The 25803-nt window shown below is 39.0% G+C and overlaps 1 protein-coding gene across 1 annotated transcript in view; it reads left to right on the plus strand.

The window, feature by feature from the left end:
* The window catches only part of LOC126416370 (cleft lip and palate transmembrane protein 1 homolog), a 45729-nt gene that overhangs the window by 12986 nt on the left and 6940 nt on the right, over window positions 1-25803 (plus strand). The window contains exons 3-7 of the mRNA XM_050084051.1: window positions 1304-1462; window positions 2461-2658; window positions 21744-21861; window positions 22407-22509; window positions 24973-25205. Of these exons, the coding sequence (XP_049940008.1) occupies window positions 1304-1462; window positions 2461-2658; window positions 21744-21861; window positions 22407-22509; window positions 24973-25205 (811 nt within the window). The remainder of the gene's footprint in view (window positions 1-1303; window positions 1463-2460; window positions 2659-21743; window positions 21862-22406; window positions 22510-24972; window positions 25206-25803) is intronic.

The following is a 25803-nucleotide window of genomic DNA, read 5'->3' on the forward strand; positions in this document are numbered from 1 at the left end:
TGACAGTAAGAGCAATTTATTCATTTTTTATTACACGTATTTATATCTCGCGGCTGGCAGCATGACGAAATGTGCTGTCAACTCATAACTCCCTTTCCTGCTGTAATCAAAGCTCTCGGCCAAGCTGCCATCACTGTACTTGAGTAATAGTGAAACTTGGATGGCAATATATTCCAGGATGTGGGCTATATGCAACAACAAAAAATACACAAATAAAAGATAGCAATCACAATTCAGTCCAATTCTTGAACTTTTCCTCATCCCGCAATCTAGGGATGTCTTTTGGTACTCTCTCTCCAATGGGTCTTTCCGCTGTAATTTATTCTTGTGATTAAAATGACTCTTGGTTTAATGTGATTTATTTCATGTGTTAGAAATTCAAATGTGGATTAATTTTCTTTCTAATTTCATCAAAATGTCACTACTTTGTTCTAAAGCTGATTAAAAGCTGGTGACGTTTTCCCCTGGTATTCTAATACATGAAGAGAGACCAAATTTATCAATTACAAATCACTTGGTATGTCATTAGTGTCTCATAATCAAATAAAATATTGACTTGGGTTCAGACTCAAATAATGAGTTTTGAAGGACAAAATTGTTGCCCCTGAATGTTATTTTTATGTAAAAAGCAGCATAAACGTATGGATATGGCATTACAAACCTATTCAAATACAACAAAAGTTTGTATGTTGATAAAATTTAATGGTATTTCGTCTTGTGTTTCACAAAATTGTCAATTTTTAAGCAAGATGCTTGTTAGAGGCTATTTCAGTATCTCGACTATACCTTGCACTAGGGCCACATGCCAAATGTCATGTGATTGTTTGAGCAAGGTTGATACTATATGATGTGCTTCGGCATATAGGGAAGTTGTGAATTCTGTTCGAATGAAAGTCTTCAAAATAATTTGTATGCAATCTCAATAGCCAGAGCCTTATTTGCAAATGTAAGACAATCTCTGTATTAATCTATTAAACAGCCTAGAAACATTGACCTCAGTAGAAATAGTTTAGTCTGCGAATATAAGATGACCCTTTATTTTTCAAATGACGAATTTGGGAAAAAACCTCGTCTTATCAGGTAAATACAGTATATAATATCTGAACACTGTTGTGGCCCAGGAGTAATTAAATTACCCTGATGAAGGCCAGTTGCAATAATGGACAAAGCATTGGTTTTATAAAAAACAAGATGACAATCATGTACCTGGAAAAGTTTTTAAAGAATTTTCATTTTGTTTCAAACTGTTCATATGCAGAACTTGATCATGCTCTTTTCTTACTTAACTCTTTCCATTTTTCAGGACCTTTATGTCTATGTCTCAGAGCAAGAAACATTCAAAGAGTTTGATGAACCAGATGCACTGATTTGGAAGAAGGAGGGCTTAGTATATGGAGATTGGTATTCAGGTCCCAATGGAGATGGTACATACGTTCACAATACTGAGCTTATTGCATCAGAGGTAATGAAATATCTTGTGCAATTTTCTTGTAGCTGTGTAGTAATAAATTTGGTGATTTCTTCTCCTGATCTAGGCTGTTTACTGCCCACTGTTGAACATCTTGTTTTGTATTTTACATAATCAGTTGCAGAAGTGAAGCAGGTCTGATCAGTGTCACCTGTTTTTTTATTTTTATTTTTTTTTATACGTGAACAAATAGAAATTGCTGGATGAAGCAAGAACAAATTTGTGAAAGTAAGAGTTAAGATACACATTCAGAAAATAGACATAATTTGCTGATGTCAGAATCGCTGATATGTGTGTAAACAACTGCATCAACTTATAAAACTTTCACTTATCAACAAAATAATATTTACCGAAAGAAGATACCAGATCATGTAAATTAATGTACCCATGTATGTTGAGAGGGTAGATAATGTTTGTGGGTGTACGCTGAACAGGTTGTTTTAATAGACAATGTGCTATTTCTTGTGGCACATTGTAAGTGGCCTTTTTGCTACTAGAGCAGTAGCTGTGCTCGAAGAGCACTGTTACTAGTTAAGCATTTTTTATTTGTGTACTTTATCATAGTTTTTATTGATCAGAAAATAATTGGTTTTGTTACTGTGATCTGGAAAAATAGTCATAGAATTCATACTACAGGTGTGATCTCTCAGGTTTTCTTGGCATGATTGACTAATAATGTGCTTCTGGGTTGTTTGCTCAGTTGTTTCCATTATATGCTATGCAGAACACCTGGAAGCACACGGTCATACTACAGATGTAAAGAGCACTTACTAAAGGTGTAATTGATCTGTTGATTGAAAGATAAAAAAATACTAAACAGATGTTGGTTCAATATATTTTGTATTTTCTAAAAAAAAAAGTCTCAGAATCTAAAGTATCCATGCTTCTGTGTGTAGCACTATTTTTCTAATTAGATATTTTCATTTTCATTCAAAACATGAACCATGTTCATACCTTACAATAAATGCTATGTTTTCTCTTCTTTTTTAAAGAATGTAAGGAATAATGGATCCTTGTATCTTCACGTATTTCTTACAAGACATGGAAAGCCACCAAACCCAGATTCTAACAAGGCTAGAGCTCAAGTTGCATATAATAGAAAAATGTTGAACAAGTTCAAGAAGTTGCGCTATACGAAGACTCACAATTTATTAACGGGAGAGACAGCAGCCACACCAGAAGAAGTAAAGGTAAGGGAGTCGAAATCTAACCTTTAGAAAAGCATAGTTGGTACTCACCACACAGAAGTGGTGGTGAGCTGCAGATAGGTACAGTGAAGACTGCTAAAACATTTAAGGTTTCAGACAAAGAAGTCGTCCTTTCGAAACCGTGGGCACGCACACGCACACGCACACGCACACGCACACGCACACGCACACGCACACGCACACGCACACGCACACGCACACGCACACACACACACACACACACACACACACACACACACACACACGGCTACTGGTTCTGGCTGCTGGGGGGCTTCAGTGTCTGAAAGCTTAAATGTTAAGCAGTGTATTCATTGTGCCCATCTACAACTTGATCACAGCTCAATATGGTGAGTAGCAATCTATCTTTTTCAGGTTGTTGTTCCATCCTGGACTTTCCATTGTTTAAGTAGTCATATCTTTTTTCTGTTAAATGCCAAGTCTCTTATTCTCATTTTATTACTCTTGTGCAAGATCCTTGATATGATGCTATAGCAGGGAGGAGAATTTGCTAACTAGCCTTCATCAACAGTTCTGCCATGAGATGTGCATTGCTTGGCCGAGACCCAAGAAAGTGCACATTGGTATGGCAGTCATAACATACAAACTCAATAATTCATCAAATATGGATGTACTTGCCAACATGGAGTTATTGACAACATTATCAGTTGAAGATAGACTTATTTTCGCTCTTTCATTCACTGTTTTTATAATTTCAAACTGACCTGTTTCAGACAGTGTTGCCCATCTTCAGATCATTTCTCTTAACTCTTTTACTACGAGAAATGATATGAAAATGGATGTCATCGCATGAAACCAGTAAGTCTGAAGTAATGAACAACAGATGGAAAATAATCTATTTTCATTCATTCATAGACATAAATTTATATAGTGAAATACACAAATGAGTGGCTCGGGGCACACAATGGTAAGCACCAAAATCAGTTTCAAGAATTTACCTACAAATTTGAATAATTTTTTTTCAAACATTGCTTTTATTCTGTAGTGCGTTTAACATATGTCTTCTTCTACGCAGACATAAATAAAACTGAGAACAGACTAAAACAAATGAAATATACAAAAAGTATTACATTATGTTCGTATAGATGTGATTTTGTTTTACCAACCACACATCATTAAAAATACATGGTGATAGAAAATTACTTATGAAAACTTACAGTAACTATTCAACACTTTACTCAAACTGCATTGTCATTCATCTCTCTCATCACTGAAGTGTTCTCTGTCTGAAATAGTTAGATTTAGTGACAGGAAAAATCCACGCTGGACTGGAGGTATGTAATTTAAGAGCAACAGGATGTCAAACTTCTTCTTTTCAGTAAGTCTTGGCCCATTGTATTTAAGTTGAAGGATAGAAAGAGGGCATTGCCTTCCACGTTTTCTGAAACTTATTTCGTGCCAGATGTCATGACAGAATGTCTCGCTTTATGGATAAAGATGACAGAAATTCTGAGGTCCCCTCCCACATTTCTTAGGTTGACATCTCAACCATCAGCTGTCTGCTTTCTTAAGACAAATGCTTATTTCTAGTGGCCTATTTGAAAGAAATGCTCTCTTTGCATATCGTACACAAAAATGGATTTGTCTTAGTGTACTTTGGATCATATCCAACCACTTATCTGGACTGTACACATCTTGTACTTGCCGGTGAACATAATTTTCAGTTGTTGCGAAATCTCTTTCAGAGGGCAATATTGTGTACCCACTAACGGGGAAGTGATTTTCAATCACATGAAATCGTCTAGTTGAAATTAGATACTTCCAAAACTGAACCATGTTCCAGTTCTTATTTTGGCCACAGCAGTTATCAGATATCACAATGAGTCTCTCCTTTTATGTTGTCTTCATCAAAGTCATGTAAAAGGCAGCTTAAAATTTCCTCTGATCCACGGGCAGTAGTAGTCTCATTCCACAAGGGGGAGTGCCCTTTGTTCTTGCCACAGTCAAAAACATTCAGGTTCCCTAACCAAATTTTCCTTTTGTAAAAAGCTGGCCCACATATTCACTAAGGAACTGGGAGAGAGTACTGCAAATTAAAAGTCACAACATGAAGATTACTGTCTGCTTCTGTCATTTTGTCTGGATTCCAGTGTTAGCCATCTCAGCCTCTGCGCGACGTTGATGTAATTCCAACTGACACTTGAGACTTGCTTTCAGCTGGGGGTCAACAGTACTCTCAATTTTAAGTTTTAGCGTGTCAAAAGTCTTACACCTATCATTCTTTGGTGGCTTTACTCCTATGTTATATTCTTCAGTGAAAATCTGCCTGTACTTTTCTGCAGGTACAGGATCTCTACTTGTAGAAGACATTCGTGTAGTGATCGTAACAGGAGGCGATTGTTGAGTCTGTGCCCAGGTACAATCTGCCACCATTGTTTGAGCATCTGTAGTGACACTAGTAGTATTTCGATATTTTGTCGATGTGTTCCCTGCCGTGGTTAAAACTTGTTTCAGAGTAAGCATGTGGACACATGGAATGCTTGCCATGTGTCTCCTGAGGTGACATGCTCAATCCAGATGAGATATTCTTCTGTATATTTTCCATGCTACCGTGATTATGATGCAGACCATGATTATGATGCAGACCATGATTGGCAAGAAAAGCTTTCTTGCAAACTTTAATATCACTGCCGTCAACTTCTGCATGCTAGGAAATAGTAAAATTTCTCAGATATTCACCAGCTACTTTTTGACAATGTAGGGCAACATTACATTTCATTGCACCAACTAAAAATGCATTTTGAACGTTAAAATCACCTATTTCCCAAAATGTTTTGAATGTTTTCATCACATTTGAATCTCCTACTTTTTCAAAACACTTAAGAGGGCACTGACAATTAGGTCTCTCACTTTTTTTACTTACAGTTTCTCCTTACACGAAACATTCGTCGCCGAAATTACTCCTCTGCTGTTTAATTTTGCACTGAGAATCAAACTTCAGCCTTTTCCGAGACGACCTCTTCGTCTCTTTGAGTGCCCCTTCGTAACTTGTTTGTGCAGCAATACACTGTTCATTGTTTTGGGCAATACCATCTGATTTGCTATTAATATGTATAACAACAAAAATTGCTATTATTGTTACCATTAATATTATTAAATCTAATAATGTGCCTGAAAAATGTGCATACACACATCACTTAACCAAAAGCAATGATTCTAATATAACCTCAAAATTCACGTACTTCAGGAACATAATGGTATGTACATGCACTTGCAATTATTTTCATGAAACATACTAAGTACAGTGTCATGTTCAATCTTACCATAATCTCAGTAGTAGTACACAGGTTGTTTTTACTAGCTGCCATTTTCTGTCACTTACCTTTATGTTTCCACAACAGACGGACACTAGAGCTTACCAGTAAGCTTTGCCTTGTCATCTGTTGAGTGAATTTAGAATTACAAATAAGTGTATTGCATTGTGCACCTCACAGGAGGGATCAGTAGCAGCCTGTCGCAAAATACACCGTGATGGCGCTTGCCATTATGTTCCTGCGAGCTGCTCAAATGTATTGAGCAGACTCGCCTCAGTGCACACTTCTTGTCAAAGTTAGCTGCTCCAGGCAGATGATGGTCTTTGTTGGTGCGGCATGTTTTCACGATTATTACTGAGATAAACTGATACTGCAGTGTTCATTTTTTGCATGCCAGTGTAGAAATTGTCACAGAATCATTTAAGTAAAAAGTCTTTGCAATTTGCAAGTTTTTTTTATATGTAAATGCCAACCTGGGAATTTTCCTTTGTGAAACATCGCATGTGCTAGATTTGTGAGCTGATTTGAAATTATTGATTTGCTTATTTTACCATTCACTATGCTTCTGCGCAATCTTCCATTGATTGTATGAGTAGTTGTTTGTATTGTGATACATTGTGAAATTTTGAACATTTGCGAGTACCCTGATAAAATCGTACTGTAATTGTCAATTGTAAGGTTAAACTTACTTTTGCTCTTGAAATTGTTCTCTAATTTCCTTGTATAGTAAAGTGAGAAATACGTTATTTTGAGAATTTCCACATGCCTACAGAGCTATATTTTTGAGAATTTTCGTAGATGACAAGAGTTATGGATAACTTAATTTGTAGCAAATGAGCATTGGCAATTCAGTTATTGCCATAGAATAGACCATTCCAAATTTCAGTGAATACCAATGCAAGTAAACATACTTTTTTGAGAATTTTCCGAAGGTACCCATTGTCCTGGGCGTTCGTAGTATTACATCAGCATTTGTAAACTAGTTAATACAGCTGATATTGTAACTAACATAGTGTTACATCTAGTTTTTCCTCAAAGAGGAGCAGCCCTAGATGTCATCTACAGTTATCGTAAATTAATTTTGTTTTTAAAGTTTGCTAACAACTTTAATTAATCTCAAAACATTTTAGGAAACCTGTAATTTTTACCACAGGTTTTTGTGTTGCCTTAATAGCAATCCCATTTTGTGTATTTGCTTCAATTCTTGTAGGGAATTAGCAGCTTTTTAGCTCAACAGATTAAAAGATGATGAGTAGACTTAGTTATTTGTTCACTGCTTTGTAATACATTGCAGGAGCCATGATACTGTCCCACAGTTAATGCTGTTCTCGAACATGGGAGAAGTTAGTTGATATTTGTAAGCAGCTGGATATCGCCCAACTACTGTCAAACAAATGGTAGCTGCTGCAAATCGGTGTGTTGAGATAACTTAACTGCAAGTGGCTTGTCAATGGTAGATCTAGGTGTCCTATACAGGGTATACAGGGACCAGGGGGGGACTCAGGGTCTTATATAGATTCCTCTATCCAACAAATTTGACGTGCTGTTTTTCATGAAACTGAACCAGTGGGACTAAAGTCACCCATTTTGAGAACACCTGCTTTGCCCAGTGTCAAGAGGAGGCAACTGCAAAGTGGTAGAGGTATATTAATTGTTGGCAGTTCAAACTTACAGCGAATAATGGTACCCCTTCGGGAAATTGCAGTAAGGGACATAAGGAACAGCAGGTGCACATACTGTGTATGCCTGGGGGCCTCGTTTGATATACTGAAGAGGCTATTCTGGCAGTCATTAAGTGAGCAGGATGCAACCAACAGCAAATTACAGTGTATGTTGCAACAAACTGTGCCTGTCATCAAGGCTGTGTGCGCTACCCATCAGAGGTTGCTACCCAGTTAACTGACTTTGTAGATTGCACACAAGAGTCTTTTCTTTTTAATTTTTTTTTAATGAGGTGACACCATCCAGTCCAGATGATGACAGCTGTAGGAGTATTATATCAAAAAGAGTTGCTCCCTACAGGTGAGAGTATTAAAATTCTAGTTGTCAACTGCCAAACCATTTGCAACAAATTGCCAGAGTTTGAAGCTCTCCTGAAAACCACTGAAGCTCTCAAAAAACTAGATGCAGAAAGCTGGTTGAAACTTGAAATTGACGGCAGTGAGATTTTTGCAAAAAATTTAAGTGTTTTTCAAAAGTGTAGGCTAATGGGAAAAGGAGGTGGTGTATTTGTCATAGTATATAAGAAACTCATATGAGTAGTACCATGGTGTAGTGGTTATGACACTAAACAGTTGAATGGAGGGTTGCAAGTTCAAAACTCTCGTGGACTATACCATTTTAATTTCTATATTCGGTTTGAGTACATTCTAGAAGTATCCACAAATGCCAAGAATCGCCGTACTGGAATGTTCTGTAGCTGTATATGTACTGTAAGAGTTCTGGCAAGAGGCAGTTTGCTTCGTGCTCTTTTATGTGCAAGCGCTGAATAAACCTTCGTTAAGTGAAGTTGGTGTTCGTCGTTCATCTGATTACACCTTCTTCTATGTGACATTATTCTAGTGGAGGCGCTGGGTAGTGGAATTTGTGATACTACACATTATCGACGACACAGTGGCTCTCATCAGGACACAACAGTGCAGCCGTTTACATCGCGAGAAACCAGAGTTCGAACCATATTCAACAGATCGCGATCTACCGAAGACAGAAGACTACGGCGTTACGATGACAGCAACTGTGTGCCACCACATTAGACATCCTTCTGGGTCCTCTGGTGATGATGGCCAAGATCCAAACAAGTGGCTGAAGGTATATGAGTGTATAGCCAAATTTAACAAATGGGATGACACCGTGTGTTTGGCTAATGTATTTTTCTACTTGGAGGGGACTGCCAAGCAATGGTATGAGAACAAGAAGTAGTAGTTCACAAGCTAGGAAGTATTCCAGGTGGAACTGCACAAGTATTTCGGCGATACACGACTGAAGTGCACGGCTGAAGATAAATTAAAGCGCAGGGCACAGCGTCCAGGAGAAACTACAGCATCTGACATTAAAGACGTCTTGGAGCTGTGTAAAATAGTGGATCCTAGAATGGAGGAGGAAGATAACGTTGCACATCTCATGAGGGGTGGTGCTGAGAACATGTATCAAGCCCTGCTCCTGATGGAGGTTTCAACAGCAGATGACTTCATAAAATGGTGCCAGTATATCAAGACAATGCATCAAAAAAGAATTACACGCAAGTAGTTTGAAGGGCTTCCAAATGTCGTATTGATGTCTGTGATGGAGGAAGCAACTGATTTCACAAGTCTTCTTCATCAGATAGTGAGAGAGGAAGTTGAGGGCACTTGGATTGCACGGCAAGCAAAAAACAGAGACGCTTAAAGAGGTCATAAGGGACATAGGTCACCGTCGTCGCAAGCTATCCGCTGGATTACACTCCCCAACATTTCAAAGTCTCCATTGCTGTTTAGAAGCTCCAGCCAATCACTTAACCACCGCAACCTGGAAAACTAAAGGGTGTGACCTTCCTTGGAGGTAAGGCCACTGAAGAGAAAACTCCTCCGCCATTGATCACTACAAAAATGATAGGAAACTACATTGATATCGTCATGGATGGTTGACCAGCCCAAGCCCTTGTGGACTCTGGAGCACCATATTCAGTCATTTCGGAGAAGTACTGTCGCCAGTTGCAGAAAAACATATTCGTCGACAACAAAACATCTCTGCTGAAGGTGGCTAATGGGAAATATGTAAAAGCTACAGGAAGATGTACCATTCATGTGGGTATAAGTGGCCATACACAGCCCTTAGAATTTGTCATCTTACAAGAGTGTAGTCGTGATGTCATTCTCGGATGGGACTTTTTGAAAGCTTCTCAGTCAGTTATAGATTGTGGTTGCTCGAAGATTATGCTAGACGAGATGAGATATTATGGACAGGAAGATGAACACCCGAGTAGTGTGTGGGGACAGTGTATGCTGGATGAAGTGATCATTCCTGCAGTCAGCGCTAGAAAGGTAACTGTCATGTGTCATGCCATGCATCAACCCATAGATCTTTTAGTGGAATGTAAGAGAAGCATACTGAAGAATAACTTGGTCATCCCGGCCTCTATTGTCTTGTTTAAGAATGGATTCAGTGAATTGTGAATAGTTAACTGTTGCCAAGAACTGCAGATCCTTAAAAGACACATGGGTGTAGCAAATGCTGAGCCATTAATTGAAGAACACCGGAGCATCATAGAAACCTCCCATGCCGAGTCTGTGGGCAAAATTAGCGCTACCACTATGAGACAAGATCTTCTAGCTCAACTATCACCAGATGTCACTAAGGAACAACAGAAGAAGCTACTTGCCATTCTTCAAGAGTTCTCTGAATGCTTCAATCCACAGGTGAAGAGCAAATTAGACAAATAGACTGTGAAGCATCGGATTAGCACTGGAGACCATCAACCAGTAAGCCAAAGAGCATACAGCGTGTCAGCAATGGAACGTCGAATAATTCACGACGAGGTAGAGAAAATGATGAAGAATGACATCATTCAGCCTTCGCAGAGCCCATGTACGTCACCAGTGGTCCCCATCAGGAAGAAGGATGGCAGTTGGCAATTTTGTGTTGATTACAGGAAGCTTAATAAGATAACTAAGAAGGACATTTACCCTCTTCCACAAATTGACGATACACTATTGTCTGAAGGGGGCTAAGTTTTTCTCAACCATGGGCATGTACTCAGGATACTGGCAAATCGAAGTAGATGAGGCTGATCGTGAGAAAACTGCATTAATCACCCCTGAGGACCTGTATGAGTTTAAGGTAATGCCGTTTGGTTTGTGTAATGCACCAGCAACTTTTGAACGGATGATGGATAATCTTCTGTCACCTGAAGTGGGCGATATTTATATGACATTATAGTGTTCTCAGAGAAATTTGATGAACACACAAAAAGACTGAGGGCTATTCTTAAGTGTCTCCAACAAGGTGGACTGAAACTTAATTCAAGAAAGTGTCTCTTTGGAGCAAAAGAAATCAAAATACTTGGACATCTTGGGCCAAACGAAGGTGTGGGGTCAGACCCAGAAAAGGTGAGATCCATAATGGAATTTCCTATTCCTACATGTATTAGAGATGCGAGAAGTTCCATCAGATTATGTTCTTAGTACGTCGGTGTATCAAAGACTTCTGTATCAAAGACAGGCCACTCCAAGAGTTGTTAAAAGCTGATGCTAAATTTATCTAAGGTGGTGCTCAACAAGTGTCTTTCGATGTGCTGCAAAAAGCTCTGACGACTGACGTGTATTTTGTCTGTATGATGAGAGAGCACCTATAGAACTACACACAGATGCCAGCAGGTATGGGATCAGTGCTGTTCTGGTGCAGATTTTGGATGGAAAAGAGAAGGTTATAGCCTATGTTTCTAGGACACTTACAAAAGCTGAGAGAAACTACTCAGCTACAGAGAGGGACTGTCCTGTTGTGATCTGGGCCATGTGCAAATTTCGGAAGGCCATTCACAGTTGTTACAGACCATCACTCACTTTGTTGGTTGGCAGGTCTTAAGGATCCAACAGAACGACTCGGCAGGTGGGCACTATGTCCTCAAGAGTATGACATTACCATAGTGTACAAAAGTGGAAGAAAACACAAAGATGCCAACTCTCTCTCGAGAAACCCTGTGCAAGACCATCAAGACTTGGATGAAGATAGTGACTGTCTCGCTGCACGCCAGGATCTCTCTGCTGAGCAGGACAACGCCAAGATATCTCAAGTTATGCTTGCTTTAAATCGGCCAGAGGATATGAAAGGACAATTTAAGGTAGTTAATGGATTACTTTGCAAGAAAAACTTTGATCCATTTGGAAAGAGGTGGCTATCAGTGATTCCTAAACAGCCGAAGCATTCGAGGTAGCCAAATTCATCGTAGAAGACGTGTTAAAACATGGTGCCCCAAGTTCATTAATTACGGATCGAGGGAAAGTTTTTCAATTGAATGTTGTGATGGATATAAAACGTCGGTGCAACATTACTCATCACATGGCTGCCTACCATCTGAAACTAACGGGCTTACTGAACGCCTTAATGAGACCTTGGCCAACATGCTATCTATGTTCGTCATTGTTGAGCAGAGTAACTGGGATGAGGTGCTACCTTTTGTGACGTTTGCCTACAACTCTGCCTAACAAGGCACCACAGGATTTATGCCATTTTTCCTGATGCGTGGGTGTGAGGCAACTACAACAATGGACCCAGTGTTTCCGTTACATCCTGATGATGTAGATGACTACATCGTCCAGGTGTTAACCAGATCTGAGGAAGCTTGACAGTTAGCTCGACTCCGCACGCGGCAGGCTCAAGAAAATGATTGTCGAAGGTATGATGCGACTACCAGCCTGGTGACCTCGTCAGAATCTTCACTCTTGTTCAGAAGATTGGTCTGCCGCGAGAAGCTCCTCAGGCGCTAATTTGGACCTTGTAAGGTTGTAAGACAGTTGTCTAATGTTACTTATGAAGTTGAAGATTTCAACCCTGATGTAAGACAACGAAAGATTAGAGGTACGGTCCACGTCCTTCGAATGAAGTCCTACAAGGATCCTGCCACCCAGGTATATAGTGTGTGTTCTGGCCGGAGGCAGTTTGCTCCATGCTCTTGTATGTGGAAGTGCTGAATAAACCTTTGTTAAGTGAAGTTAGTGTTCATCATTCATCTACTTGCACCTTCTTCCACGTGACAATATAAACAAAGATAGGAACTGAAGCTGCATGTGAGATTGTTTGGGTGAGACTTAATAGGGATCTGAAAGTAATGCACAATAATTTTTTTTCTCCCAGATATTGCAGGTGTAATTTTGAAATTTCATGACGACATAGTTTGAAGTTTGTTCCACAGATGGTATTTTCTTTTCATGTGCAGCTCTAGTGAGAGAAGTGTTAACTACGAAACAAACATGACACACGTTATTGTCATCAACTAGTGAAGAGCTGCGAAGTGTAGTTAGATATTTGAGAGCTGAAGGTCATAAACAAAGTGAAATTCAGGGGGACATGGGTGGTGTGTATGGGGATGACTCTGTGAACTGTAGTAATGTCTCCAGGTGGTTTGCCTCCTTTCAAGAGGACCGTGTGGACCTTAGTGATTTGCCATGCTCTGGGTGGCTAGTAACAGCTGCAAACCTGCAGAATGTCGGAGCTATTGAGGCTACAATTATGATTCACCACCTTGTATAACTGCGAACCTTATCGCAGCAGTTCTTCGTTTCTTATTGTGTGGTGTATGATGTTGTTCATGACACATAGAAATTTCAGAAAGTTAGTGCTTGCTTGGTGCCTAAGAACCCGACAGACAACCACACGGGCCAGGGCCAGTGAATGGTGACAAGCTTGGCGGACTGAATGTGTTATGCCACAGAAGGACATGTCTTTCTGAAAAGAATTGTCACTGGTGACAAGTCGTGGGTACCCAAAACCTAGCGGGCCTCTGTGGAGTGGAAACATGCTGCTTCCACAATACAAAAAAAATTCAATGTGACTCAGTCTGTTAGGAAAGTGCTTGCAGCAGTGTTCTGAGGTATCCCTGTTGTTTTATTGGTGGACTTTGCTGAACATAGGACCACTAAGAATGCTGCAGCCTACATTAATACTTTGTTGTCATGCCCTTCGTGACAAGCACCACAATATTAATGCTGACAATGCCAAAGTTCATGACAATGCTCACCCCCATGTTGGTGCTCCTGCATCCACCATAAAGTTCAGGACTTGCACCATCAGACTTGCATCTGTTTGGTCCTGTGAAGAAATTCCTAGTCAGCCAACACCTGTGACCAGGTGCGGCTCGTGATTTCTGTACTGGGGAAGGCTGCAGCATTTATCGATCGGAGCCAACGTAGACCTCGGGTTACGCTACAGATTAGTCTGACATAAACAACTAAGACATGACACTACCCTTTTTTACTCACTTCACGTAATAGGCTAAGTAGGACTTAAAGAAATTACTTATCAATTATGAATGCACTTTTGCTTACCTCAATTCATTTGTTTATAGATGAAGTCAGCTCGTCTCCCCTTCTGCGCAGCAAAATGGTCTATGACCATTTCATTGAAATTTGGCCGATTCAGTAATTCTTTTTCTAGGGAACACATTGCAAGCGCACAGTCTGTCCTCATTCATAGTGTTGCGCATGAATGTTTTCACTCGCTTTAACATAGAAAGGCAGTGTTCTGCCTCTCCGGTCATCATAGGGAAGGTTACTATTATTTGCAGAAGTTTTACACTTTCAGGAAAAGCTTTAGCCAGATTGTTATCGTAAAGAAAGTTCAACTAGGTCAAAGCACCTGACGCCCTCATAAAATCTTTTCAGCTGTACAACACGTTCAGCTCATGACGTAGATCTGAAGACTGTAAATTGAACAAATTAACAGCTATTTTACGCTCTTTTTTCCGGAAAAATCGTTTGATGTTTTGCAGACAGCGATGGATCAAACAGCTGTACAATCGATAAGTGATCATTGAAAGTGAATCTTTCTCTGATCTGAGTTGTGATGACGTCACAAACATTTCGTGCACACACTATTCTTGATTCTGTGAAACGTTCCCATTTTGCAGTTGGTTCTACCTGTTCCCAGTGATCGTCAGTTTCAAGTGAGGCCCTAATTTGCTGGACAGAATCTGAAAAGTGCGATACATATTCAACAGTTTTCACTGCATCAATATTCCTCTGCTGCAGTTGGTTAAAGAGAATGTCACAATGAGGCATGACTGTATTAAAAAAATTTAACCAAAAGAGGAAATCTTCATCTTGCAGGAAACCCTTCAGTCCTGTGGCCTTGTTTATTGTCTTGTAATCACTGGCATCATCATCAATAATTCTTTCTAGGGACTCAACAATTTCCTTTTGGTATTTGTACACAGTGGTTACATTCCGTAATTTAAAATTCCATTTGATGGACTGAGGACAGGTAGGAATACGCTTCTTCACTACTTCGTCAAGAATGGCTGTATGGCTAGAAGACCAGGAAAAAAAGGTGGAAATTCCTTCCAAATTGCTAAAGAAGATCCATACTTGTTTATTGCCCATCACACAACGTTCAACAATTAAATTTAACTGATGGGCATAACAGTGAATAAAGTGAGCCTTCCTGTACATTTCTCTAATTCTAGTTTGAACTCCACTTTTATGGCCACTCATAACAGGGGGACCGTCGTAACACTGAGCTATCAGTTTTTCAAGTGTTTCATGTACATTCATTTTCTCTAGCTCGTAGAGAACAGCTGCAGTTGCATCTTCTACACTGTGACTTTTTTGGCATACAAAAGAAATAAATCTTTCATTTATTTGTCCCAGTAGCTCATAGCGAATTATTAGGACCAATTGTGACAAATTTGCACAGTCGGTAGTTTCATCAACTTCTATTGCGAGAAACTTTGCCTTCGACAGTTCACTCCTGATGAGATTGAGACATACCTCATAAATTGATTCCAGGAGTTCATTTTGAATTGTCTTCGATAGGCCTAAGAAAACACGGTTTTCTGATTTCTCAATGTGCTGCTTCAAGACGCAGTCCAATTCTGCCGCAAGACTGACTAATCCTCGAAAAATTCCTGGGTTTTTGGAATCTTCTGTTTCGTCGTGTCCCCTTAAGGCAAGCTCGAATTTGCCGCAAAATTTTAACAGTCTGAGTTTACCCAGAATATTCCGATTTTTTGATACATTTTCATTGTATATCTTTATATTACGGCGATAAGCACTGTCTAATTGGCACATAATGTCCAGTTTCCCTAGCATTGAAAACTCAATGAAACAATTTAAATGTTTTTCACTGGAATTATGTTTTTTCACCTTTGCGTGAAAATTCTTTAAATCAGTGATACCAGTTTCAGTCCAGGCACTATCAGTACTATTTGTAAGAAGACAGGTGAAACAGGAAAATGTATTTTCACTTCACAACCACTCAGCTGTATCATACATTGCTCTATTATAACTGCGTTTGTATCCTTGCCTAGACTTGCACTGTTTCTGTTCTTGATTGATCGTTAGATCGGGTCTGGGTGCGCCAAGTTTTTACCTATTAAATTGCACACTGAATTCATATTGCGCTGGTTTCACACTCGCGGTATGTCGCAGCAAGTAAAACTCGCTAAAATCTTGCAAAATACACTCCGAAAAAGAAACTTGCTTATATCACACAGTATCAACAAAAGCAGTCAGCATCAGCAAGCAAGGAAAGTAAAGTAATGGGACAAATTTCGCGCGCTTTGTCCTCTAATCACTTATGAAACTCTCGCTAGATGGCAGTACTGTTATGTTACTATAGTCCAGTGCACTCTGGTGGGATATTTGCAAACTTACTCTAAATGTGGATAAAATAGCCAATGGCAGAAACAAAACAACTATGTAAAACATTATCAAAACAATAATACTAAATGTCAATTAATGACTCATCGAAGCGTAGTAGAGATGTGCAGAGACAGAGATTGGATAGCGAAGTTTCGGCCACTCAACATTCCTTTATTACATATAGTGGAGCGTGAAAAACGTGTGGTGGTTGGTATGACACCCTTAGGCTGCAAGCTCTGAGCCTTCGGGTTGCCCTTAAAGAGCAGTACTATGTAGAAGCCACGCCCCCAAACCGCTACTACATGCAGCTTACGGACATTCCAAGGCGCAGCCTAAACACTACTAACCGTTTGGAAAACATCTATCGATACAAACAGTTCCAAAAACGTTGACCGTCATTATTTTAATCGGAATGGGAAATATGCGAAATTCGTCCTGATAATTTAAATTATGTAATACGTTCTTGCAAAATTTACTTTAACATATATTTTGGGACGGCTCCGCCTCAGAGCCTTTAATTACGAGCCGCGCCTGCCTGTGACATATGCAGAACTGAAATCAGCAGTCCACAGATGGCTATATTCCAGCCAAATGGATCTACAAATGGGGCATATTGAAACTGGTACCACGATTGGAGAAATGCGTTCAAAAAAGTTGGTGACTATGTAGAAAATTATGTAAATGATACAAGTTCATTTGTGACTGTTGTTTTCCTATTAAACTATTTGCTAATGAAATCATTGTGCGTTACTTTCTGATCTTCTCTCTTCCCTCATAGTATTAGGGGTGGGCATAAAACAACTGGATCCTTCAATTACTCGCCAGATCTAACCAAAATTTTACAGAAAATCTCAGTTTACTTGTCCATAAGTTTCCCAGTCGTACTGTAATCATCAGTGGAGACTTGAATCATCGTACTATCAGTTGGAAAAATTACAGTTTTGTTAGTAATGAGTGTGGTAAGATACGCTGTAAAACATTACTAAATGCATTCTCTGAAAACTACTTAGAACAGATAGAACACCTCTCAGGATGCAAATGTAGTGGATCTAATGGCAGCAAATAGACTTGCCCTCTATGAGAATGTCCACATGAAACTGGTATCAGTGACCATAAGGTTCTAATAGCAGCAATGAATACCAAAATGCAAAGGGCAACTAAAACAAGCAGAAATATGTATATGTTCAGTAAACTAAATAAAATTGGTTGTCCATCTCAGTGACAAACTTGAAACTTTCAGCGCAGGGCAGGAATATATAGTGGAACTAGGCTCGAGTTTAAAAGAACAGCTGACCATTCACTAGGTAGATGTGTTCCCCATAGAATAGTCGATAATGGGAGGGACCCTCCATGGTACATAGTCATTGTAAAGAATCTTCTGAAGAAGCAGAGATTACTGCGTAGTATGTGTAAAACGAAAACATGGGGCTATAGCTAGAGAGATGCTGAATGAAATGTGTTTGGCTTTCAAGGGTGCAGTGCATGAAGCCTTCAGTGAGTACTGTAGCAGAACATTGTCAAATGACATTTCACAAAGTCCAAAGAAATTCTGGTAATGTGTAAAGACTGTTAGTGGCACCAGATTTAATATACAGTCACTTGTGAATGAGAGAGGAACCGTAATTGAGGGAAGCAAAGCAAAAGCTGAAATACTTAACTCTGTTTTCAAAGTTTTTAACACAGGAAAACCCCGGAGAATTGCCCCAATTTAATCCTCGTGCCACACAGAAAAGATAAGTGGTATAAGTGGTATAAGTGCAGTGTTCTTCAGAAACAGCGAAACATTACAATTTAACAAATATGTAGGGTCCAGTGGGATCCGTATCAGCTTCTATACTGAATTTGTGGCAGAGTCAGCCCCTCTTCTACCAACAGTTCTTGGAAAAAAGCAGAGCCAAACCTGTCTACAAGAAGGGTAGTAGAAGTGGTCTGCAAAACCAGTGTTCTTGATGTCGTTTTGTTGTAGAATGTTAGATCGTATTCGAAGCTCAAACAAAATGTGGTATCTCGAATAGAATGATGTACTCCATGCCAACCAGCATGATTCTGAAAACATTGGTCATGTCTGAAACCCAACTCTCACTCTTCTAACGAGGCGTACTGAAAGCTTTAGATCAAGCCAGTCAGGTAGATGTACTATTTCTTGATTTCTAAAAAGCATTTGACTCAGTGCTTTTTTAGAAGTCAAGAAAAGCATTTGACTCTGTGAGAGAGTGATCGTTATAGGAGACCAAAATGCACATATTGAGACAGATAGAACAGAATATGAGAATGTTATGGGACCCCATGGATATGGTAGAAGAGAGAGAGCCATAAGATAACACGATATGATTGGGATGGATTACAAAAGACTGTAATTGATTGTCATCACAGATGAAGATAGGAGTAGAATGGTAACTGATGTCAGAGTAATCCTTAGTGAGAGCCTTGACAGTGATCACCATCTATTAGTAGCGAACCTGAGAATCTTCCATGTGCCAAGAGTACAGAACAAGAAAATGCCAAAAATCAAAGTATGGGAACTCCAGAAGACAGAGAAGAGAGCTGTATATCAGAACCACATAAAATCCCTGTTACCAAGAGATGAAAGGAAAAATGGAGAGGCAGAATGGACCTGACTAAAGTACACATTTTTTAAATGAAGCCACCAAAGTTTGTGGAAATAAAAGTATGACGACAATGGAGAAGGAAACACATTTGTGGAATGAAAGTGTGAGAGCAGTAATCGGGGAAAGAGAGGGATCAGAAGAAAAATAAACCAGAACTTACTAGATATGAGGCGAAGATCAGAAACCTCGAACAAATGTACCAAATCAAGAAACTGGAAGTTAAAAGAACAGTTGCATAAGAAGAGACCAAGGCATGGAAAATATTCACTCAGAAATTGGAGGACAGTAGAGGCAGTAAGAAACTGTTGTACAGCGTTATCAGAGGCAAAAGGAAACCAATGAATACTGTAAAAGCACTTGAAGATGAAAATGGAAACCTGGTTAGGACAGAAAGTGACATGAGAGAAGTCCTGAAAACCATTTTGACCAACTATTAAATAAATCAGTTGAAGAACCAAATGCAGAACTGGAAATCCACACTTACAATGTGGAAACTCCCATCACCTGGGCAGAAACAGAGGCAGCCTTAAAATCTATGCCTAAAGGAAAATCTTCAGGTGCAGGTGAAGTGAACACAGACATGATAAAGGCAGCAGGTATCAAAGGCATACAGTGGCTGCACCGAGTACTCAATGTCATATGGGCAGATAACAAAATATCTGTGGATTGGAGCAAGTGTGTAATAATTCCCCTGTTTAAGAAAGATAGCAGGTGGAAACCCACCAACTGTGGAGGAATAACCCTGTTGTCTGAAAATAGGTCATAGAAAAGAGACTGAGAACTATCAGCAAGACCAATATGGTGGTGGTGGCAGTCAACAGAGAAGGACAACCAGCAAGTGTAAAACAAAGACGACCAACTAGAGTGTGTGGACAGTTTTCCTTACCTTGGAAGTGTAATCTCCAGTGATAATTTGGTCAGAAATGAAATCACCAACATAGTACAAAAAGGATCTGAATTGTACCAACAAGTAAGATCACTTTTATGGGATGACTTTATTCCAAAACTGGCCAAACTGATGATGTTTAATAGCTATTTCATACCAATATTGACCTGTGGTATTGAAACATGTACCCTCACAAAAAGAGAATTGTCAAGGCTGCAAGCATCAGAGATGAAATTTCTTAGGTCCACCATCCAGAAGACCAAAATAGACAAGTTAAAGGATGAGGAAGTGAGGAAAGAAGCTGGAATAAAGACATCCCCATTGATTGAATTGGCGTAAGCATAACTTGACTTGATTGAGGATTTTTTGATAGGGAGGCCGCAGCATGTTATCTTGTATGAAGTTATCTTGTATGAAGATTCATCGTCAGACGTAGGCGTAAATTCAGGTGTGCACCAGGGAAATGTGTTGGGACCCTTGCTATTCGTGCTGTATATGAATAAGATTTCAAAGTGGTGCAGAGATTGGCAACTTGGTTTAAATGTTCAGAAATGTAAAATTGTGCCCTTCACAGAATGAAAAACACAGTATCCTATGACTATAATATCTATGGGTCACAGCTGTGATCAGCCAACTCCTAATACCTTGGTGTAACACTTCGTGGGGATATGAAATGGAATGATCACATAGGCTCAGTTGTGGCTGAAGTAGGTGGTATACTTAAGGGCAGCACAAATGGTCACAGGTTTGTTTGACCCATGGCAGTGTGTCAGAGATGCTGAAGAAACAACTGGCAGACTCTTGAAGATAGAAGTAAACTATCCTGAGAAAGCCTGCTTACAAAGTTTCAAGAACCCACTGTTGACCCTAGGAATGTACTAAAACTGCTGTGTGTCACTCACGTAGGGATCAGGGGAAATGATTAGATCGTTTAAATGCATCTGTTCATACTGCAATCAACCATTCTTCCCATGGGAAGAGGCCCTAATAACTGATACAATGGTATGTACCCTCTGTCATGCACTTCAGTCGTTTGCAGAGTGTAGACATAGATGTGCATCAGTGGTAGTCAGTTTAGAAAGTTATTGGACATCATATGACATTTTTGAGGACTTCTGCTTCTTTCGAATTATTTCAGTGCCTGTGTGAAACTGGGATTTCAGATAATGGAGGATCAGCTTAGAACTTCCTGTGTACCTAGATTAATGAAACATAGTGAACAATTTGTTGTAGCTTGTATTGTTTAAATGAGAAACTAAAAGCCGTAACACTATTTTCTCACTACAGCTTTCACTTACATGTTTGTTCACACAAAACATCAGCAAAGTCACAAAGTAAGCACTGAACATTTTAAAAGTTACTGTCTGATAAAGCAGACTCCATTTCTCGAGGGGCATTAGTGCTATTAGTTCCAGGGAACACAGCTTGTCCTATGCTGTCTGTGTTATTGAGTGCCAAAATAGTGCACTTAATCTGTTCTGCTCACTGTGGTGGTGGTAAAGGTATGGCGGCTGAAAATTACGGATTGGATACAGGGCTCAGGTAGTGGTAAGTGTTTATGAAAGTTGACTGAAGCTCCTGACAGGATAAGAGACAAGTTTCAAAATTCCCTTTGATGTACCATGCAACTTTTTTGAAACTGTCAATGAACAATTTTGGAGTAGTTGTTTCCAGCAAGGTAGTGCACGGTAGTTTCACGCCAAATGCTTTAATCTGCTTATTTTCAACCACTACTGGTCACCATTCAAAGGATTTTTAATTGTCCTGTTTGTTCATGTAGCTGTATGAGGCTCAGATTTTATATATATTTCCACTACTGCTTCTAGCTTGTACACTATATGCACTAAAATTTTCATTTGGGAGCCAAAATTTGAAAATTGTTCATGATAACTTCTTAAATATTCTTTATCTATTTACTACGAAAATTTTTGTTTTAAAGTTCATAATACCCACATTTTTACTCCAACAGAAAGCAGAGACAATGAAAGAGGAAATAATATCACACTGGCATCCAAATTTGACTGTGAATGTAGTAACAGATCAAACCAGCTGGATCCAAGGATCTGTTCCACCGCCTCTTGATGAATGTAAGTAAATGCTGTGTTAGAAAAAGTTGCAAATAAAATATTCTACAGATTTTTGCTCAAGTAGTTCCTGTTAGGTAATCAGAATTCAGACTCAAAAGCTAAGTGCATTATTCTGTTCGGTCTAGGGAATGATAGGAGGATCAGGCTATGTCCTCTGATTTTCCTCCTCATTATCCAGTCTTAGCAAATTATTGTTTCATGTGTGAAATGGTCTTCACAGTCTTTGAGTGTACTGACCTTGACGGAAGATGGGTGCTAGTTCTTGACAGTTTATACCACATCTGTGGTGGAGTTGCGTACTAAACTTTGTGACATCTGCATTTCTTTAACACACTTGTGTACTGCTATTGTTTCTTAGTCCAATATGAATACTGTAATAGAACTCCAGACAGAAATAGCTTTCCAGATAATCCGCAGGAGATGTTGATTGAAGTTTTTACTTTCATATAGTGGTCATTAATGTGATAATGTGTGTGTAAAATTTCTTACTGTGCAATCATAAGAGTTTGTGGTTTTCTCAAAAACTATCATATCATAAATTTCAGATATCGAATTTCTTCCTGGTGGTGAATATTACAAACCGGTAATATTTTTGAATGAGTTCTGGAACTTGTTAAGAGATTATCAGCCAGTAAACCAGTCAACAAAGTAAGTACCCGTCCTTCCTGGACTTTTTTTGTGCTTAAGTAAAAGGTTTAGATATATTTTACTTTCAAGCCGCTATTTATAAGAAGTCCGAAATTAAATTAACTAAGTTGTTTGGTAGTGTGTTGTGTGTCAAGAGGTCTAATAATGGACTAAAATTTGGTTGTAGTTTGCTAGCATGTCTAGAATTTTCTTGGTTCAATTTGGAAGTCACATTGTATTCATAGCATTGACTTGTCTGTTGGAATCCACATAAAACATTCTTGATCCAGCAACCAGCTATTCATCTGGCTACATGTCTGCACATCTGTCATATTTATTACAGTTGTAATATTGTGTTCCAGTACAGTTTACCTGCTAGATTTGATTGTTGTCTTGTATAAATTTGTTTCCTTCTCTTGGTAATTCAAACATGCACCTCTTCATTGTTCACTGAACTGCCCTCAAAATTTTTTGAATTTAAAGCCTATATACCACTATCATAAGTTGGAATATATTTTTAGAAACCACTTTTTGGTAATTAGAGGCACTCCCTGGGCATTTTATTCTTCTGTTTATTTCCTGTCCTGTCCATCCAGTTTTTGTATTACACCTTCTTTAAATCCACAAGCTGATCAACTTGTTCTAAGACTTTGTTATTAATTTGTAAAATTTTATTTTCCATGTGTTAGTCAAACATTATTTTTAGTCTTGATCCGATTTTGGTGTTACCTTAAATCTACTTCCCCCCCACCGTGTTCTATCTCCCTCTCCTATTCAGCTCCTCCTTGTCATTTTATGCTGTGCACACCTCCCATGCGAGCAGGCAGACATGCTAACCAGTGTGTGTGTGTGTGGGGGGGGGGGGGAGAGGCATTCCAAGTTATTTCTTATTGTTTTCAAAAGTATAAATATTTAAAGTTATTTAGCAGTTTTCTTCATAACGGGCAAACTGTTCATGGGGTTCAGACATTTGTGGATCATTTGACTGTTCTCGTAGTTCTAACAGCTTTGGTTTATTGGTATTTGTTACCATGCAGCAACAAGTATCACCCTTCAGAATTGTTTTGTAACTCCCCTATTGCCGTAGTCCTCCACTTGTTCAAAGTTTTAGTGGAATTTTAGTAATTATTTATAATTGCAAGATTAGATTTTATAATTTCATTTGCTCTGATAATGTACTGTAAGACTTTATGATAAAACTATTCAAGCACAAGTAGAACTTACATGCTAAGACACAATTTTACGTGTAGATTTGAAGGAAAGAAACCGTAGAAATAAACTTTTAGTGGTAAAAATACACATAATAATTTGTATCGGGTGAAACCATCATAGTGAAATTTAGTCTGGTATTAATCAGTTGCAATGTTAGTCAGTGACTTCACTGGAGATTGAGTTAATACTTGTGGCATAGCCTAAGGCACATGATGTCTTTCCTTAGCTGTCAGGCTCTATCATCTAGGTGGTGGTGCCTTGAACTATTTCCACTCCTGACTTGTTCTGTTACTTAAGCACAAATTTTTATGATTGTTTCAGTGAATACTTAGTATAATATGGAGAGGAAGTTGATTGGTGTATATTGTGAAGATGAATAGTTACAGTAGTCCTCCAGTTTTGAGAAGTGTCTTCTTCCACAGCCATTCTGTAATTAATTTTGAGTGTTTCTTTTGCATTATTTTGCCTTCAGCTTTAATAATTGCTACTGAAATTTCATAATTTCCAGGAACATTTCATAATTTCCAGGAACATTTCCTTTCTTCATACCTCCAATCATTTTGTAGTAGATCTGGTCAGCAGATCTGATCAGGTGACAAGTAACTTAGAGAGTCTGTCTAATAAGTTCCTCCCTGGTTGTTTCGGGCAGTACTGTAGGGAGTGACAAGCAACTTTGACCCTAGTTGGAGAAACGAAGGGAGTGGTGATTTGATTGGAGTATGGCTAGTTAGCAGACCTGGTTAAATAGTGAGTAAACTGAAGCTTACGACTAGTGTGCACTCTCTGGATGTCTTCCGTGCTATCATAGGAGGCGATGAGGAAATGAGGGTGATAGTCATTTGACAAAAGCTGTAGTGGATGAATATTGACACTGAGTGTTCTAATAGACTTTGTCTCAGAGAAAAGTGTATAGATTCATGAATTTTTCACATGCATTTTGAGAACAATCTAGGAATATACTGCATTCTCTTGCACTCGGCTTTTATGGCACCTGTACAAAGAAAGCTATACAGCAGTCTTGGAAGCCTATGAGGGGTTGCTTCCCATACTGTGTGACCTTCAAAAAAGCTTTATGCATGATGCAGTAAAGGTTTGTCAGATATACTCTATACAATGATTTGCAACAGAATTTAGGTGTAGATTTAGATGGCAGAAAAACCAACAAAGTGAAATGTTGTAAGTTAATTTGTGTGTGTGTGTGTGTGTGTGTGTGTGTGTGTGTGTGTGTGTGTGAGTAATAATTTTTCATGTATATTCTCTTTAATGTTTCAGAGTACTGCCTTTACAGTTAACCTTGCAGCCACTGTCACTTTTCAAATGGCAGTTATACTCATCACAGGCAATGCGCAATCGCTGGCCGTCAATGCTAACTGAAGCTGACGAGGATGATGAGGACCAGGATTCCTTGAAAGAGGCTCTTCTGGAGACATCACCTTATTTGTTGGCTCTTACTGTTATTGTGTCAATCCTGCACAGTGTCTTTGAACTGTTGGCTTTCAAAAATGGTTAGTTCACCCACTCATTGAGTCTGTTGTAATTAATACACTCTACAAGTGACTGGTGATATGTAACAAAACAGAATTGCCATGATTAATTGTAATTTGTAGATGACAGTGGCATCCAAAGGAGTAGGACTGACACTCTGGCTTTTGTGTCTCTGACCAGGAGCTTGAAAGCTGTGACTTTTTTTATGGGAATAAGTGCAGAATTGGGGCTGTCAAATCTTGAAAAGTTGATAGAACTTTTACTTTAATTGGAAGTTTTTAACATTATTGTTACGACCGATAATACACTGTTGCCTCTCTATACTCCACAAACCGCTATGAAGTGCATGACTGAGGATACTTCGTTGTACCACATTTGAAGGTTCTTCCCATTCCGTGAGCATATGGAGTGTTAAAAGAGTGATGGCTTAAATACCTGTGTGCACAGTGCAGTTAGTCTAATCTTGTCTTCACAGTCCCTACTGGAGTGCTACAGAAGGGTTTGTGATATATTCCTAGATTTCTCATAATAGTTATTGACATGTTGCAAGTATACTTTCGTGGGATTGATGTTCTTTATGCGACACATTCCCATTTGTTAAATAAAGCTGCTGCATTC

This window comes from Schistocerca serialis, chromosome 8 (genome assembly GCF_023864345.2).
Source record: "Schistocerca serialis cubense isolate TAMUIC-IGC-003099 chromosome 8, iqSchSeri2.2, whole genome shotgun sequence".
Lineage (NCBI taxonomy): Eukaryota > Metazoa > Arthropoda > Insecta > Orthoptera > Acrididae > Schistocerca > Schistocerca serialis.